General features: G+C 43.3%; 1 protein-coding gene across 1 annotated transcript in view; it reads left to right on the plus strand.

Moving 5' to 3' along the window:
* Window positions 1-8151: 8151 nt before the first annotated feature.
* Window positions 8152-19260, plus strand: part of usp28 (ubiquitin specific peptidase 28) — a 32763-nt gene continuing 21654 nt past the window's right edge. The window contains exons 1-5 of the mRNA XM_076274038.1: window positions 8152-8303; window positions 13175-13249; window positions 14790-14916; window positions 15525-15606; window positions 17737-17887. Of these exons, the coding sequence (XP_076130153.1) occupies window positions 8253-8303; window positions 13175-13249; window positions 14790-14916; window positions 15525-15606; window positions 17737-17887 (486 nt within the window). The 5' untranslated portion in view covers window positions 8152-8252. The remainder of the gene's footprint in view (window positions 8304-13174; window positions 13250-14789; window positions 14917-15524; window positions 15607-17736; window positions 17888-19260) is intronic.

Consider the following 19260-nt stretch of genomic DNA (forward strand, 5'->3'; position numbering starts at 1 on the left):
CCTTTTTGCATATACAACTGAACTCATGTCATCACATCATAACACCAGTGCATGTAGAATTGCAGTACTGACAAGATGAGCCCAGTTGGACACTTCCAAAGTATAGTGACATTGAGATGCATAAAACACAGATGGGCCATGAACTGCTTGTAATTGAATAGACTATGCACTAGCTTACCTGGGACTGCATTGGAGCATTGGATCCTGCTGAAGTCCCACAACAAATCTATACAGAGAAATAGCAACAGATAAACCATCCTGAGCAGTATGACCAAAAAGGTCTAACACCTTTTTTTCCCCATTTTGAAGTGTTCACAGTAAATCTCAGACTTTCTTTACATTATCCCTTTTGTATACGAGTATGGTGTCAGAGAGGCTAGTTAGTAACAATTGGTCAGGATACAAGGAAATGCATTATTTCACTGAATAAATAATGTAAAAATTAGGGCTGTCAAAATAATAACTCGTTAAATTTAACACTAATTAATCACATTTCATAGTGACGTTTGCCCCAGTGTAGTCTGGCTACAGTGACTGAAGGAGGCAGACGAGAAAGCACTGCTTTGAATAAAACGTTTAGCCTAGGCCTAAGTTTCAAAAAGAACGCCCAGACCTGTTGACAGTAGCATCAATCTACTATTTCTGCAGTAAGGAATTTCCTTTGCCTACCATAGGAGTTCGTCAAGTTTGAAGTAGCACCTCAATGCAAAACAATCCGAAGTTAGGCCTACGAGTTATCAAACCTCTTGATGATAATAATGCTGACTACATTTGTTGCACACTTCAAACCAAATGTATTCAAAAGTATGTGGAAGGTGGTTACATTTATTTCCATTCCAATGACTTCACACATTACATTTCCGTTTGCACTTGTAGGCTATGCTGCTTTAATTTCTTTGTTCCTACTATTTTGTTTATTTTCCTGAACTGCTATTTCTTATCCTGGACTGCCACCTACTGGATAGAAAAGGCAACAACCTAGTAACTAGAAAAGCATTTCCTGAAGGAAATACAGTGCATGAAAATGCAAAAAATATGATGTAAAATATCATACAGAGTAAAAACAAACTATTGGTTGCTAGGTAGATGAGGTTTAATATAGTTGGAGTGACTGAACAGTTAAATAGGTGGATAGTTTATATGGTTAAATGATTTGCTTGGTAGATAAGGTTTAATATAGTTGGAATGATTGAACGGTTAAATAGGTGGATAATACTTAACTTAGTTAACTTAGCTAATGTTTTCATTTTTAGTAGTTATGCTAACTAGCATGTTAGCAATGCTAACATGCTAACTATGTTAACCATGTTACTTAGCTAACTTAGCTAATCATTTTTAACAGTTTTGCTAAAAATGCTAACTAACATGCTAACGTGTTAGCATGCTAACTATGCTAACCATGTGACTTAGCTAACTTAGCTAATCATTTTTAGCAGTTTTGCTAAAAAATGCTAACTAGCATGCTAACATGCTAGCATGCTAACTATGCTAACCACGTGACTTAGCTAACTTAGCTAATCATTTTTAGCAGTTTTGCTAAAAATGCTAACTAACATGCTAACTATGCTAACCATGTGACTTAGCTAACTTAGCTAATCATTTTTAGTAGTTTTGCTAAAAATGCTAACTAGCATGCTAACATGCTAGCATGCTAACTATGCTAACCATGTGACTTAGCTAACTTAGCTAATCATTTTTAGTAGTTTTGCTAAAAATGCTAACTAGCATGCTAACATGCTAGCATGCTAACTATGCTAACCATGTGACTTAGCTAACTTAGCTAATCATTTTTAGCAGTTTTGCTAAAAATGCTAACTAGCATGCTAACATGCTAGCATGCTAGCTATGCTAACCAAGTTACTTAGCTAACTTAGCTAACTAGCTACAGTGGGTAGGAGTCATAGTTGATGACAAGTAACAGTTACAATGGCTGAACAGTTAAAAAGTTCAGTAGTTTAAAGGGTTAAATTGTTTAACAGTGAAGTATTGTAGTGAGGACTTTTATTTTGAAACAGTTTTTGGCAGAGGAAGCAGTTGAACAGGATGTGTAGTCTTAATAGGGCCAGTTTGTATGCTTAAAGCCTGAGAATGGCAGTTGATGCAGGTGGCCCGAACACCTGCCATAGGATTCTAATTGCTTAACGGCCGTATTGTGATGTCATAATCTAATGTTAAGTCAATGGGGAAATTTTGATAGTTTTTAATTAATAGTTTAAAAAGTATAAAAGTTACAAAGATGAAAAATACAAAGCCCACATGTCCTAATTAAGACCTACGCGGCAATGTTTGAATGAAGTTTCTACGTTAAACGGTTGAAGCTGCATTAACTGCGTTAGAAGAAGAAGAATAATCAGAAGAATAAGAAGAAAAAGCCTTGGAATAACAGTACAGTGCATTTTCATGCACTGTAATTATGTGAATAAAAATCTACATGTTTGAATGGACAAAAAAAGGATAAATCATAGATGGTATTCCACACATTACCTTGGCGTTAGGGTAGCATACTATGTACATGTCATTGACGTTAACTTTAGGGCCAAATATGAAAGAAATATTTTTGCCATGACGAGATTAAACCCTACATGTCCACTTTGAAGTCGAAATTTAATCTCAACATTTTGTCTTTGTTATTCTTGACATTCAAAACTAGTTAGTATAGCACTAACCTAGTTGTTGTTAAACCCAATTCTCAAGTACCCTACTGTTACTACACAAGGCATTTTGTTGAGTCGTCATCCAAAGGTTAATATAGAGTCTGACTGTCCGGATTCGGTGGCAGCTAGTGCTAACTTTGGAGCGGTCGAGATTACAGTCGAGTTTAATCTCTAATCATGGCAAAAAAAAAAAAAAAAACCTTCGTGTGTGGTCCTAATACTCCGTCGTACATGCAAGTTAGGCTAATAGAGTGACGCAGATATAAATAATGTGAAAATATGTTTGTTAGCAAGTGCTAGATGGATAACGTTAACAAGTTAGCTACTAGTAAGCGTTTTATACAGTCTGTTTATGAGGTAGCATTAAAAGCTAAATTTACGTAGCTACTAGCAGAGCTGAGTCTGGCTTTTCCATTAACACAACAAATCAGCAAAAGGTCTAGACAACAAATACGGCCAATACTTACACTTTTTTGAGTTCGTCTTGTTCCTCAAGCTATCACCACCAGAGAATGCTAGAAGCTACCGCTCACTTCACCGTCGACCATAGATATATACACTAGATGTCGCCTTCTGCTTCTCAGCATGCGTCAACACCGCCGCCATCTTTGTACAGGGATCTGAAGCGCTAAACTAGTTCTCCTGTATTGTCAGCGTTACCTATTTAGCAACGTTTGGCCATCCCCCAGCGATAGAAAACCTTTTTAGCGATTAGCGACAAATTTGGGAACTTCTCACAATGATGGCAGATCGGCTTCTTTGTTGTTGAAACGTAAGAAAATCACCTTTCTCATGGCTTTGTCATTTATGAATTCAGCTACATCTCGTTTGCCCATGGCACTGACCCATGATTATAAAAGTAACGACTGGCGTAGCCTATGTAGTAGCAGAGGTAAATGTTCTACAGATCTACAACTTCTGGTGAGATTACAACTTACATGAGTAAACGAGACGAGGGGTATGTGGCCTCAACCAGAGCCTGTCTAGAAGAGCCTGTTTACTTTCATTGTATCGAACCTGGTTGCAGTTTACTCATTGTTCCTCTAGGGGCCGCCGCTAGCTAGTGCAGAATGAATGGGAGTCTATGGGGCTAGACGGGTAAAATTTATCTTTATTATCGTCTTAAGCTTAGTTTTCTCTAGACTCAACCATAAATACATGCCTGTCAGTTGGAACAACCCAAAAAACTAGATAATTGCTTGAGATTTTGACGATTTATGGTGATTTTATTTTCGCTAGATCTTTGCCCAGATTGACGCTAATGCATTATAGAGAAGTGGATCACTGAAGCAAGATGGCGTCTCGATTGACGCATTCGTTCCAATGAACAGCAGTAGTCAAGGCGACATCTAGTGTATATGTCCAGAGCCCGTCTACGGAGAGCCTTGCCACTCCGTATTAAGTCCCATTGTACCGAATTTTGGTTGCAGTTCCACCAGATTTCCACTGGGGGCGATCGCCATGAGTGCAGAATGAATGGGAGTCAATGGAGCTAGACGGCTAAATTTGTCTCTTTCACCTGATTGTCGTTGACAAATCTCAGATTTGATTGTAGTTTATATAACTTCAACATGGGTTATAGGTCAAAAGTTGAATGAACGAGTACTTATGTCCTTTTGATTTCTTACAGTTTGGGTCGTTGTTGCCCATAACACGCTAGCATTGTGCTAATGAGTGACGTCATTGACACATTTGAAAGGCTTTTTAGAACAATTAAGTGACTTTAAAAAATATAATACTCCACCAAGTGTATTTCCTTTGCCTCCCCTTTCGAATACAATATTCAAATTACTTGAAAAAAAATCATATCCTGAGAAAAGTGGATTTTGAGGGGTACAGCTCCATAGACCTCCATGCATTCTGCACTCGTGGACGAGCGCCCTCATGTGGAACCACAGAAGGAACTGCAACCAGTTCAGAAACCGGAAGTTTTCCGAGAGTGGCAGTTCTCCCCTTATTAGACATTCTCTGATATGTCTATGACCGTCGACACTCCAGTCCAGAGCAGTTTGTGTCATTATCCGAGGCAAGTTGTAGTTCAGCTGTCAGTCAAAACGCATCAGCCAATAGGAATGCACCCCAGAGAAACCAACCCACATGTGAACTTTGAACTTTGTGCCAGAATCGCAAACGAAAAGACAGGCAGCGCAAACGCGAGAGACAGAATCGCAACTGTAAAGCCAGCAAACAAACGAATGTTGTCACCAAAAGAGAAGTTATTCAAACAGTTAAAGACAAATTTATTTTGCAACTACACAAATAATTTGTTTGCGAGTTTTTATTTTTTTCTTTGACTTTATTTTTTTTGTTTTAATTTTGTATTCGATATTTTGATTCATTGATTTTTGTTTGAATTTGAAAAGTATTGTTTGAACATTTTGTCACATATTACACTCCATAGATCAGCAGGTTGCAGGATGTGTGGCGCGTTATACACGAGTGTTGCCAGCAGGGACGGTGTAGAGTGCCCTCTGGTGAACAAACTATACAACGCCAACACTCATGACATGGTTGAAGGGTGTTTCGTCCGTTTTTATTTTATTTTTAAAATATTAATTTATCGACCATTATAAATGCCGATACCGATAGTCTGGAAAATGCCTAATATCGGCCGATAATATCGGCCCGCCGATAAATCGGTCGGGCTCTACACATTAGCAAGAGATGACTTCTGCTGTGCAAAGAAAGTAGTCATGAAGACCAAGTTGATTCCAGTTTACTTAAGCAGGTCAAAGCAATCGAGAAAAACTGTAATAAGGCATCATGTGGACAGTTTGGTGGCATTAAAAAAGTCAAATATTTTCTCCTGCCTCCACCACACTGGCCTGCAGTGGATCCGTGGGTTTGTTAGACACAGGAACTGCCTGTCTGTAAGCATGTTAGACACAGCACAGGAAAGCCACACTTGCCTGTCTATAAGCATGTTAGACACAGCACAGGAAAGCCACACTTGCAAGCCTTAAATATCTCTGCTCTAACCTGAGTGAGCAAAGAAATTATAAAAAATATATATCTAAAAGAATATGATGATACAGGCTATTGATACTGTTTTATACTGGGAACAGAGACATCTGTCTCAATGTGATTACCCTGGTTAAACAAATAATAAATAAATAAAATTAAAAAACACAAGTTAAATGTATGCTATAAGCCCTACTGATATCTTTACCAGTTAAACACAATGTTACCTTGGCTTTCATATAAAGAAAAAGAAAAAAAGAAGGAAAAAAGTGGGACTATTTTAAATGATAATTGTAAACTTTGTCCACCAGATATCACTAGTTCACCTCAACACACCAGGCATATCTCCAGACCCATGAAACTATGGGGCGCCAAATGTAACATGCCTTATTTCGTGGACAGAATGACTTTCGTGTTACGAAATACATATATTCATGAAACCATGTTACATCGTAACGCCTTTTGTCCACGGAATGCACAAATTGGTTTGCATTGTGTCCACGAAACACTGAAGAGAGCACATCATTTCGTGGACGAAATTGACTGGTGGCCTTTTCCTTTCGTGGACATAATGCTGAATGCAGTATTCACTGTCATAGACGAAATGTTTGGTCAAAAGTAATTCTGTCTACGTAAATACGGAATGCACCTACACGCATCGTTCTGTGCATCCTATTTCAATTTCGTCCACATAATTATTGTGTTGTGTTGCAGAAGGCATTCCGTCCACGCAATAACTTAACAACTTACGAAATGCATTCAGTGACATATGCTTTCATTCTGTGGACGAAATGCATAAAAGAATCACGAAATCAGTTTTGTGACCTGCTACAATACATTTCGTGAGTCAGCAGTTTACGGAATTAATTATGTGTCACGGTCATTCCATTACGTGGACGAAATGCATAACAGAATCACGAAAACAGTTTTTTGACCTGCTACAATACATTTCGTGAGTCAGCAGTTTACGTAATGAATTATGTGTCACGATACTTTCATTACGTGGACGAAATGCATAGGAGAATCACGAAATCAGTTTTGTGACCTGCTACAATACATTTCGTGAGTCAGCAGTTTACGTAATGGATTATGTGTCACGATAATTTCATTAGGCCTACGTGGACGAAATGCATAAGAGAATCAAGAAATCAGTTTTGTGACCTGCTACAATACATTTCGTGAGTCAGCAATTTACGGAATTAATTATGTGTCACGTAATAGTAATTTGGTAACTTACGAAATGCATTCAGTGACATTGCTTGCATTTCGTGGACGAAAGGCTTTTTATAGAATCATAAAATCAGTTTCGTTACTTTGTGACCCAAGAAATTCAACTTCGCATTGGCATATTTTCAATGACCAGTAGGTGGCACTGTGACACAAAGGACAGTCCGTGTAACGCTTTGCAGTGCTATGTTCTATTTGCAGAATTCACATGAAAAATATAAAAAATAGGCTTAAAAATCCGTTATCCATTCTTTAGGACGGCACAGGAAATGGGTTATTGTTGCTTATTTTGATTTTCAATTGAGCACAGTTACGGTTTTCTGCTCAGAAGTTAAAAATTGAATGAATATATGTATTTCGTCACACGAAAGTCATTCTGTCCACGAAATAAGGCATGTTACATTTGGCGCCCCATATGAAACTGGCCTAGCCTGGCGGGCCATCCTATATCATTGAAATGTATAGTCTGGCATCGAATCATTCACCTCGCTTAATCCAAGGGGCGGGCAGAGAATTGTCTTTCAAACTGCCTAGGCATGCAATAGGCCAGCACTACGACCATATCCGTATCCAGTAGGCAAAACGGCAAATACATCCTTCTTGGAAAGGAATGACTTAAGTGCATTGTGTTGCTCAACTTTCAAATAAAAGCACAAGTCCAACTCCTCCAAAGTTGACGCCAACGCAGATTCAAACAACCGCTTTTCGTTCGCCATAGCCACCTTCCTTGTTGTTCACCGTCACAGGACTGTCGTTATCCTGTTAAGCCCGCCTTAAGACTCTCTAACGAAATAGAGCTCTGTGATTGGAGAACATCCACGGTGTTAAGCCAATAGAAATCCCTATGGTTTGCTACTAGACATACAGGCTGAGCAAATTAATTTGCCGCCGCTAGGGTGCGTCTAGATTTCTAGGCTAAAACTGGCCAGGAAAACATATAAAACATAAACCTTTTTATAATAAAATTTGGGAACTGAATAATATTACTATCCAAATTATACATTAGAGCTATTCGCCCACTGTGTTTTTTAACGGCTTTAGCACACAGGTCTACAGGTAGATAATGGAGGAGAAAACATAGGCCTATTTTAAGGAACTGACACTAACAACGAACGAGGTTATGAAAGACTAACTACGGTGGCGTTTGGCCTTTAGCATAATCACATCCGAAATGTAGGCTATGACACTACACTTGTCTACAGTTTTTGACGTAGCCATAGTCTAATGGGTTAGGAACGCCTATGCGTCATGGAGCGCTTGGAGTCGCCACGCGCACTGAACTGGGCCAGTCGCAGCCGCGCGTGCGTGTGCGACACATGGAGTAGGTCCGACTCCGCTGAGGACAGTTGGAAAAGCACTGATCTGGGAAAACTTTTACAAACCAACAGCAAAACTCACCCGTTTTCCGCCATGCGAGTGGAACTACAGCAGAACGAGAATGAGGAGAGCTCGGCGAATTCGGTGAGCGACAGGAGAAGTGGCGTGAGAACGGACCACACGCGGAAGCTCTTGGAGAATGCTCTAAATAAATACATTTAAAAAACTCTAACCACGCATGTCATGTGTGCACAGGACAAACCCTAACACAGATAACATGTTTGTGTAGTGCTGTGCTTGTTTATTTACCAGCGGCGTTCTGTATGTTTGCCTCCATTAATGCGCTGAACTGTATTAAAGTGAACCCTTATTAAAACTATGGCGGGTTGTTTAGTGTATTGCATGAAACCATAATAATGTCACTCACCTTGGTCAGAACAACCTGCTTTTACGTAGCTTACTAACTCTTGTTCAGCTTGGCACAGAACCAGTATTCCTCTAGTCAGAATGTCGAGGCCCAGTAAAACTCCATTAAGTCGTGATAGTGTTAAATACGTCTTTACTGGTGTTTTAAAAATGGACCCCGGTTAGAGTTAGAGTTAGTTAGGCATGGAGCTCGTCTACAGTCTAATGTCTCTTCTGTTATTTGATGTGTGAGTGGAATAGCAGCTTGACCCAGTTTACTGTCAACCGACTCAATTTGCAAAGACAAAATCACATTTTGAACTAATTAACTGATGATGTTTATTATTCTGTGTAGTCTGTATTTGAGACATAGCGCGACACCATGGAGCCTGCGTGACTCCAACCCTTAATCGCCGGTGAGCACCATTTGTTTATTTCGGAGATTCACTTTCCCAGCCCCTGGCTTTGTCAGTCAACCCTCTGGAGGTCACAGAACGAGGCCCAGATAAACACACGCGTTATCTGTGCCAGATCCCGAAATAGAGGCGCAGCGGAATTCCCCCCCGGCCTCCTCCTACCCATATATATCCACCCCCGACTGGGCAGCGCGTCTGGAAGCCATGACAGCGACAGCGTCCGACATTCCCACCTGCTCCGACCACCGGCTTAATATAGAACCGGTCATTCGAAAAGCTGGTGTGGAAAGACGTATTAGCATTTAATTCAGTTCCTGTGGTATGCTTAGCCTACTTGGCCTTTTATTCTAATCCAAGAAAATGAATTACCTCCAATCAGAATTTGATTTCGAAGCCCACGTCAATAAATGTCTCTCTCTAAATCTCTAACTTGAAGCTAAATGCGAAAGGGACATGATCCCTTTTGGCAGCCAATATTGTGAAAGTTGACACCTACTTGCCGTATACACTTGGCTCACTCTGGTCTCTGGACAGAATACTTAATTTAGAGGGTTTAGAAACCTTTGATTATATAATTGTTGTATAATATCATATTCGTATTAGATATATGTAATTTAAGACGTTATTACAGAAATGCTACACCTATTCTTTGGTTGATTGCTGCCACAGTTACACAAATAGACTGTTTTAAATAGCCTGTTTTAGTGCAATGTGCTGTATCTCAGCTTCTCTGTGTGTGTGTGTGTGTGTGTGTGTGTGTGTGTGTGCTATAATAATTGCTTGTATGTGCTATTGGTATTCATCCGGTGAGCCAACTCAATCTAACACTGTGCATGGACAACACAGAAACTCAGATCAGCTCAGGTGTTTACATGCCGAGATGCACAGCGGTGTGAACCAACACACACCTGTCCATTAGACTACACACATGAAGTCTAACACAGGAGAGTGCCTCTGATGTTAGTGAAGTTGGTTTAGTGTGTGACCATTCGCTACGGCAATGTGGCGTGTCTGCTTACCTCCATCTGGTCATCGTCACACACACTGCCTCCAAGGTAAGCAGCTCACACACCTACTGACATTTCAGTATCTGGGTCAGCACTCTTCCTCAGTGCCTCTGTGTCCCAGCACTGAGGAATGCTCCTCTTCCTCACCAGCACCTCTGTGTCCCAGCGCTGAGGAATGCTCCTCTTCCTCACCAGCGCCTCTGTGTTCCAGTGCTGAGGAATGCTCCTCTTCCTCACCAGCGCCTCTGTGTCCCAGCGCTGAGGAATGCTCCTCTTCCTCAGTACCTCTGTGTCCCAGCGCTGAGGAATGCTCCTCTTCCTCACCAGCACCTCTGTCCTAGCGCTGAGGAATGCTCCTCTTCCTCAGTGCCTCTGTGTCCCAGCGCTGAGGAATGCTCCTCTTCCTCACCAGCGCCTCTGTGTCCTAGCGCTGAGGAATGCTCCTCTTCCTCACCAGCGCCTCTGTGTCCTAGCGCTGAGGAATGCTTCTCTTCCTCACCAGTGCCCATGTGTCCCAGCGCTGAGGAATGCTCCTCTTCCTCACCAGCGCCTCTGTGTCCCAGCGCTGAGGAATGCTCCTCTTCCTCACCAGCACCTCTGTCCTAGCGCTGAGGAATGCTCCTCTTCCTCACCAGCGCCTCTGTGTCCCAGCGCTGAGGAATGCTCCTCTTCCTCACCAGCGCCTCTGTGTCCTAGCGCTGAGGAATGCTCCTCTTCCTCACCAGCGCCTCTGTGTCCCAGCGCTGAGGAATGCTCCTCTTCCTCACCAGTGGCACTGTGTCCATTCAGACTGTTTTATTTAAAAAAAAAATGTTTTTATCACAACTTGTATGTGTAGAAGGCCTACACTGCTCACAATATAACACACACACACACACACACACACACACACACACACACACACAAAGTACACACAAGGTACACACAAAGTACACACAAAGTACACAGAATACAAGGTGTAGCATTTCTGTAATAACGTCTTAAATTACATATATCTAATACACACACACACACACACACACAAAGTACACACACAAAATACACACACAAAGTACACACACAAAGTACACACACACACACACACAGTACACACACAACATGTTTTGTTTCCCTGGGGCAGTGATTAGTAAAACTAATACACTTTCTATAGGGAGCTATAAATAGATATTGTTTGTTGGTCTCAACAGACGTGAGCTAAAGGACTTCATGACACACCTCATGATGTGTTTTTAGCATATGAGTCATAGCGAATGTGTGGTGTTATTGGTCATTGGCAGTGTTCATGGTGATGTGACTGGTCATTGGTAGTGTGGTGATGTTACTGGTCATTTGGAGAGCTGGTGATGTTACTGGTCATTTGGATAGCTGGTGATGTTATTGGTCATTTGGAGAGCTGGTGATGTTATTGATCATTGTCAGAGCTGGTGATGTTATTGGTCATTTAGAGAGTTGGTAATGTTATTGGTCATTGGTAGTGTGGTGATGTGACTGGTCATTTGGAGAGCTGGTGATGTTATTGGTCATTGGAAGAGCTGGTGATGTCATTGGTCATCAGAGCTGCTTTCAAATGCGCTGGACGAAGGGTTACTGTTATACACTGTAATGGAATGTTTACACCAAATCATTAAATGTTCGCATCTGTTGAATTTGAACACACCTCTGGTGATGTTATTGGTCATTGGCAGAGCTGGAGATGTTATTGGTCATCAGTGTTGGGGAAGTTACTTTTAAAAAGTAGTGTTTGCTCGTTACTCGTTACTTCTCAAAAAAGTAACCCGTTACTTTACTTAGTTACCCTCTATGGAAAGTAACTTATTACGTTACTCGTTACTTTTACGTTACTTTTGTTGCTCGACTTTGGGCAGAACCCAATATCTGTTCCTAAATGTGTAGGCCTACATAAAGTTCTACTATGGAGGACATAACAGGTATTTATTTTATGTTCTTTATTATAAAAAATGCCACAAACAGAGCACTTGACAAGAAAACATTGGGCTTATAGGCTTCAACACCACCACTAAAGCCCTATGAAACAATATCAAATAACATAGCCTCGCTACATCTTGGGCATATACAGTAGGTGAACACAAAATATATGAGGGCTTATTTTATAGCCTTATACTCTTTCATTAAACAGGCGCACCTCCGAAATTTGGTGCAAAGCTTGTGCAAATCGTATCAATAGGCTGGCAGTTGAGTTAACGGCAGTAGACAAAATCAGGGGACAGTGTAGGCTAGGCTTAGCCTGACGAGCCAGACCCACATTTGCTGCTGCTAGGGTGCGTCTAGATTTCTAGGCTAGGCTAGGCTACAACTAACACTCACATTCCTCCTCTTAGTTTAGTCCACATAGGCTGCCGTGTGGAGCTCGTGCCTATTGCGCAAGCGCGCAACTGAGAAAGCAGCGTCGCTGTCAAATCTGTCTCTGGGAAAAGTAACGTTGCGCCGATATGAAAAAGGAACTACGTTACGTTACCAAATTTTCAGTAGTAACGCGTTACACTACTTTTTACTCAAAAAAGTAGTTACTGTAACTCGTTACTTTGTAACTCGTTACACACAACACTGTTGGTCATTGGGAGAGATGATGTAGTTGGTCATTGGCAGAGTTGGAGATGTTATTGGTCATTGGCAGAGCTGGAGATGTGGCTCATTCATGGAGGTATTGTTTGAGGACAGAATTAGCATATTATGTCAGCTCATACTGTGGACGTTGTTCATTGATCTTTACTGACGTTTGCGCTAAACACAGGCTGATTTCACAATAAAAGTCCCATGATACCCCAAACCAGCTTATCTCTCCATTTAAGCTCCTCAGCTCTCCATGTTAGTGCCTGTTGCACAGTCGTGTGTGGTGTGGTGTGGTGCTTTAGATGCCATGTGCAGTTGAGATGCCACGTTAATTAATCCTCTGCCTAGTGTCTTCCTTGTCAGATATGATGTAAAGTAATCATCACATGCTCCTGTGCTGTCTTTGTGAGAGGTGTCATTGACAGGTAGTTCTTCCTGTCTTCCTCCTCCTCTTCCTCTTCATCTTCCTCATCATCTTCCTCTTCCTCTTCCTCCTCTTCCTCTTCCTCTTCCTCCTCCTCATTCTCTTCCTCCTCCTCCTCTTCCTCTTCCTCCTCCTCTTATTCTTCCTCCTCTTCCTCCTCCTCTTCCTCCTCTTCCTCCTCCTCCTCCTCAGATGCGGTTGCTGGTGAACCAGCTGAGGGAGATCACAGGCATCCAGGACCTGGAGCTCCTTCAGCGGGCACTGGTGGTATGTACTCTCTTTCTCTTCCTCACACACACACACACACACACACACACACACACACACACACACACACCCCTCCCCCCCACAAACACACACACACACACACACACACACACACACACACACACACACACAACCCCCCCCACACACACACACACACACTACACACACACACCCCCGCAAACACACACACATACACACACACACACACACACACACACACATACACACTACACACACACACACAACCCCCCCCCCCACACACACACACACCACACACACACACACACTACACACACACATACACAACACCCCCCCCCCCACACACACACACACACACACACACACACCATGGGTAAAATGTCCAGATCGACCCCAAGTGACCCCAGCTGGTGTCCTGTGTGATGAACTCCTAAACACCTAAACACTATACTAACACCTACACTATGCCCACACCTACACCATGCCCACTCCCACACCATGCCCACACCCACACCATGCCCACTCAGAAGACACCATGCCCACACCCACACCATGCCCACACCCACACCATGCCCACTCAGAAGACACCATGCCCACACCCACACCATGCCCACTCTCACACCATGCCCACACCCACACCATGCCCACTCAGAAGACACCATGCCCACACCCACACCATGCCCACTCCCACACCATGCCCACACCCACACCATGCCCACACCCACACCATGCCCACTCCCACACCATGCCCACACCCACACCATGCCCACTCCCACACCATGCCCACACCCACACCATGCCCACTCCCACACCATGCCCACACCCACACCATGCCCACTCAGACACCATGCCCACTCCCACACCATGCCCACACCATGCCCACACCCACACCATGCCCACACCCACACCATGCCCACTCAGACACCATGCCCACTCAGACAGAAGTTGGAGCAGGATCTCTAGAGCCACTGACCAGTGCACGCACAGCGCTCACACACACACACAACACACACACACACACACATATTCATACACAGAGATTTATCTGCTGCCTCTGGGGACCAAACCTGAGGTTTGCAGTGACACCTGGCCTGGGAGATACCACAAATCCTGGGGCGGGGGGCTGGCTTGGGAGATACCACACATCAATCTCCAGTCATCTAGAGCTTAGACAGCCACCCAACACCAGTGAGGCAGCGGGGCAGTTAGAGCGCCCCCCTCAGGACATATTGAGGATACTTGAGGGGCATGTCGCAAAAAGTGTTCTATTCTAATGTACATGAAATAAGAGCTGCAGCTGTACAGCCTAACCTGCCAAGTACTTTCTGAAAGCTGAAGAAAGTTTGTTCTTGTTAAACTATGTCCGCTTGTTTCACACATTTAAACTGAAGAGCTTTTTTATAACCTGGACAGTGAACTCTAAAGAGCACACTTCAGAAGTGTATACTAGTTATGGTACCTCTCCTTCAGGTTTACCCAGAACCCTTTGCAAACTAGAGCTCACACAGATATAGTAACAGAGTGGGAGGGGTTTGTGATGCTTCTGTCACTATGACTACAGGCGGCCAATGGTGACATCATCCATGCCATCTCCTTGGTGACGGCTCCAACACCCGAGGAGGCCCAGGCACCTGAGGAACCTTCCGGAGGCAAGGAGAACCAAGAGGCAGAAAGAGACGTTCAGAGAGGTGTGTGTGTGTATGTATGTGTGTGTGTGTGTGTGTGTGTGTGTGTGTATGTGTGTGTGTGTGTGTATGTATGTGTGTGTGTGTGTATGTGTGTGTGTGTGTGAGTGAGCATTTGTATGTGTGTGTGTGAGCAAGCATGTGTGTGTGTGTGTGTGTGTGTGTGTGTGTGTGTGTGTGTGTGAGAAAGCATGTGTGTGTGTGTGTGTGTGTGTGTGTGTGTGTGTGTGTGTGTGTGCGTGTGTGAGTGTGTGTGTGTTGTTGTTGTGTAAAGTTGTTGAGACTGAGAGCCCCCTGGTGGTCAAATTCTCAGGCTCATCGACTCCAAACTGACCTCTTGCATAAGCACACCAGTAAACATGACACCGTACTGAACAACACACACGGGGGCAGCGCACGTCCGCTGGGAGACAGACTGGAGGGAACCATCCTAAACATGGAGGAGTTACATCAGTGTTGCGTCCATATGTTGTGTAAAGGTTCCTACTCGTTAGCTGGGAGACAGACTGGAGGGAACCTTACTAAACATGGAGGAGTTACATCAGTGTTGCGTCCATAATGATGTGTAAAGGTTCCTACTCGTTAGCTGAGCTTTCTTTATCTGTGTTCAGTTGAAGTGAAAGATGACCTACAGGCAGCCATTGAGCTCAGCCTACAGGGGAACCAGAATGGAGATAACAGAGAACACAACAGGTTAGTACACACACACACACACACACACACACACACACACACACACACACACACAAACACACACACACACACACACACACACACACACACACACATACACACACACACACACACATAGACACACACATAGACACACACACACACACACACACACACACACACACACACACACACACACACACACACACACACACACACACACACACACACACACACACACACACACACACACACACACACACACACACACACACACACACACACAAACACACACACACACACACACAAACACACACACACACAAACACACACACACACACACACACACACACACACACACACACACACACAAACACACACACACACACACACACACACACACACACACACACACACATAGACACACACACACACACACACACACACACACACAAACAAACACACACACACACACACACACACACACACACACACATACACACACACACACACACACACACACACACACACACACTCACACACACACACAAACACACACACACACACATAGACACACACACACACACACAAACACACACACACACACACACACACACACACACACACACACACACACACACACACACACACATACTCTATACACTATACACACACATACTATACACACGCATGCACACACACATACACACAATCACACACATATTAAGACACTTACACACACTCAGACACACACGCTCACATATACACACACACATACATGTACACACACAGGCAGTCATGCATGCATTCACACACACACACACACACAGACACATTACGTAAAATATTCATATACATTACACAATCACACACACACACACACACATTACAGTTTTTTACAATTGTTTACACACGTTTTCAAAACTCTGTGTCTATTTTTCAAAACTCCACACACAAAACCCACAACTGCTCACACAAAATGCAAAATGCCCCAAATCTCCAGCAAAATGACACACAACATTCAAAATGTCAAAAACACATGTTTAAAGCAAACATTCGCCTCACATTACAAACACTTTTGTCATAATATGACATTTTGGATACATCATGTACACACTGTTGCTCAAAACCTAAAGCTCTTCTGTCTTAGGCTTTCTATATGTATTTCCATACAAGAGTGAAAGTTACGGTATCAACAAAGAGAAGTTGAAATACACAGTAAAAATGCAAGCAATATTGAAACCAAAAATAGTGACTTTTTGAATACAGTATTTTACATCAAACAAGAAAAAAAGCAAATAAGAATACAGTGACCACCAGATGTACATGGAGTTTTGAAAACACTGATTTTGTTTTTTTCTAAAGACAAGTGTGTGTGTGTGTGTGGGGGGGGGGGGGGGGGGGTCGTGTACAGTATGTATTCATAGGCCTATAGACCCTTTCAACTGCAGAAACAAACAATTCTACAGTAAGCGTTCCTAAGGCATTTCTGGAGGCACAGAAAAATGTATTGAGCTAATGGTACTGTAACATGGGGACAAACAAAAATAGAGTAAAAAGACAAATTTTACATAAAGTCAACTTTTTGTAGAACATTACTGTAAGCTAAAGTTCGATTACTGTATTTTCTCTATTTTCAAAGTATCTGCATTGGTTCTGAATATTTCAACCGGAAATCCTCTAGGAGCAGATTGAAAGGGTCTATACCTATATAGAGAGTATATCTATTCATAGACCTATACTAAGGCAATAATTGGATGGTGTTCAGTAAAGTAAAGAGTGTTTGCACATGTGAAGAGAAAGAGTGAAGCACTGGTGATTTAGTGTGGCATTTTGATGGGTTGTGTTTGAAGAACGAAATCAAGTTACTTCCTGTTAGATTTTTGTGTGTTAGGTAGAAAATTGTGTGTGGTGTTTTGCAAAATGTGTTTTAGTCAATTGAAAACTGAGTCAAACACTGAGAATTAGTGTATGGTTTTGCAGATTTGGTGTCGGGTTATGATGTTTGGAGGACATGTTTAGAAAATTGTGTGACAAGCAAAGATTTAGTGTGTAAGCAGTTGCAAAAAACTGTAAGATACTCATATACATTACACACACACACACACACACACACACACACTCTGACGTGCCTGTCCCCTCTTGCTGCAGGCCTGTGGAGAAGATCGTGATCCACGTGAAGAGGAAGCGCTGTGAGCCCATGGGGGAGAGCTGCAGCCCCGCCGAGCTCAGTCGCCATGACAACTGGCCCGTGGGCATCCGCAACGTGGGCAACACCTGCTGGTTCAGCGCCGTCATCCAGGTGAGCCTCACCTCTCTCTTCCTGTGTTGGCTCATCCAGGTGAGCCTCACCTCTCTCTTCCTGTGTTGGCACCGCAGGTGAGCCCTTACCTCCCTCTTCCTGTGTTGGCACCGCAGGTGGTCCTAAAGTACCGCGCCATCTGAGCAGCCTCTAAACTGTCCACACAGCAGCTTGGACGCTATCTGAGAGAGCCCTCTTGCATGTGTAGTGAGGTCCAGGCACTACTGGTGACTGTAGGAATTATATGGGCAGCCATGGCCTACTGGTTAGCGCTTCGGACTTGTAACCGGAGGGTTGCCGGTTCGAACCCCGATCAGTAGGCATGGCTGAAGTGCCCTTGAGCAAGGCACCTCACTGCTCCCCGAGCACCACTGTTGTTGCAGCTCACTGCGCCGGGATTAGTGTGTGCTTCACCTCACTGTGTGTTTCACTAATTCAGGGTTGGGATCAAAAGAGTATATATACTTACAGTTATATCAAGTATCAGAGATGCATGATCAGAGAAAGATCAGAGCTCCATTAAAATTCCTTGACCAGAGGTGAACATTTGCGGCGATCGTATTTTCTCTGCAGTTAAATTTGAGCGATTTTGAGTAAGTATTCCATTTTAACGGTAACCCTTCGTCCCTCTCCCCTGTATGTTCATGCAGAGCTACGTCCTCAAACTGTTTGCGAGTGTTCGCAAACGTTGGCAGGGAACACAATACGCACAGAAAAGTATTTGTGAATGTTTGCTTGTGTTTGTGAACTTGAGCTCATCTCAGATGGAGGCCAAACTGTATTTCGGCTGAGAACACCGATATGTTCTACGTCTCCATGACGCAGGCATTCCAGTGGAACATTAGCACATCTCTGAGTTCCATCCTGTAATGTGGTGGTGTAGCTGTAAACGCTGCCTAATAGTCACACCATGGTGTCAGAGCGTAAATGCCCTAATTGCCCTTAATTGCCCCTAATTGCCTCTAATACCCTGTACCCACGCCACAGTGGTGTAGATCCTGCATAGTCATGCTGACTGGTGCAGATTCATTAGGTCAGTGGTGTCACTGATGACCAGCTAGCCCACACTCACACACCCAGAGAACTCTGGGGTTACTGAATGTCCCATTTAACACCAGCACCAGTGACAGAGGATCCCTCAGAGCAGGGGGCGTAGCACAAGATGCTGGGCCCCTGCATAGGCAGTCCTGATGGGTCCCCATGTTCATGTTCCTCAACCCAGGTAAAATAAAATATATTCCAGACTCTTCAAGCGCCCTCTCACCCCTGGGGCCCCTATAATCAGTAGTGGTTTTACCCCCAGTCCTCTCTCCCCTTGGGCCCCTATAAGCAGTAGTGGTTTTACCCCCTTGGGCCCCTATAAGCGGTAGTGG

This window comes from Alosa pseudoharengus, unplaced genomic scaffold (assembly GCF_046254945.1).
Source record: "Alosa pseudoharengus isolate Yale_2024_CS ecotype anadromous, Long Island Sound unplaced genomic scaffold, YU_APseudo_1.1 YU_APseudo_1.1_scf_8, whole genome shotgun sequence".
Taxonomy (NCBI): Eukaryota; Metazoa; Chordata; class Actinopteri; order Clupeiformes; family Clupeidae; genus Alosa; species Alosa pseudoharengus.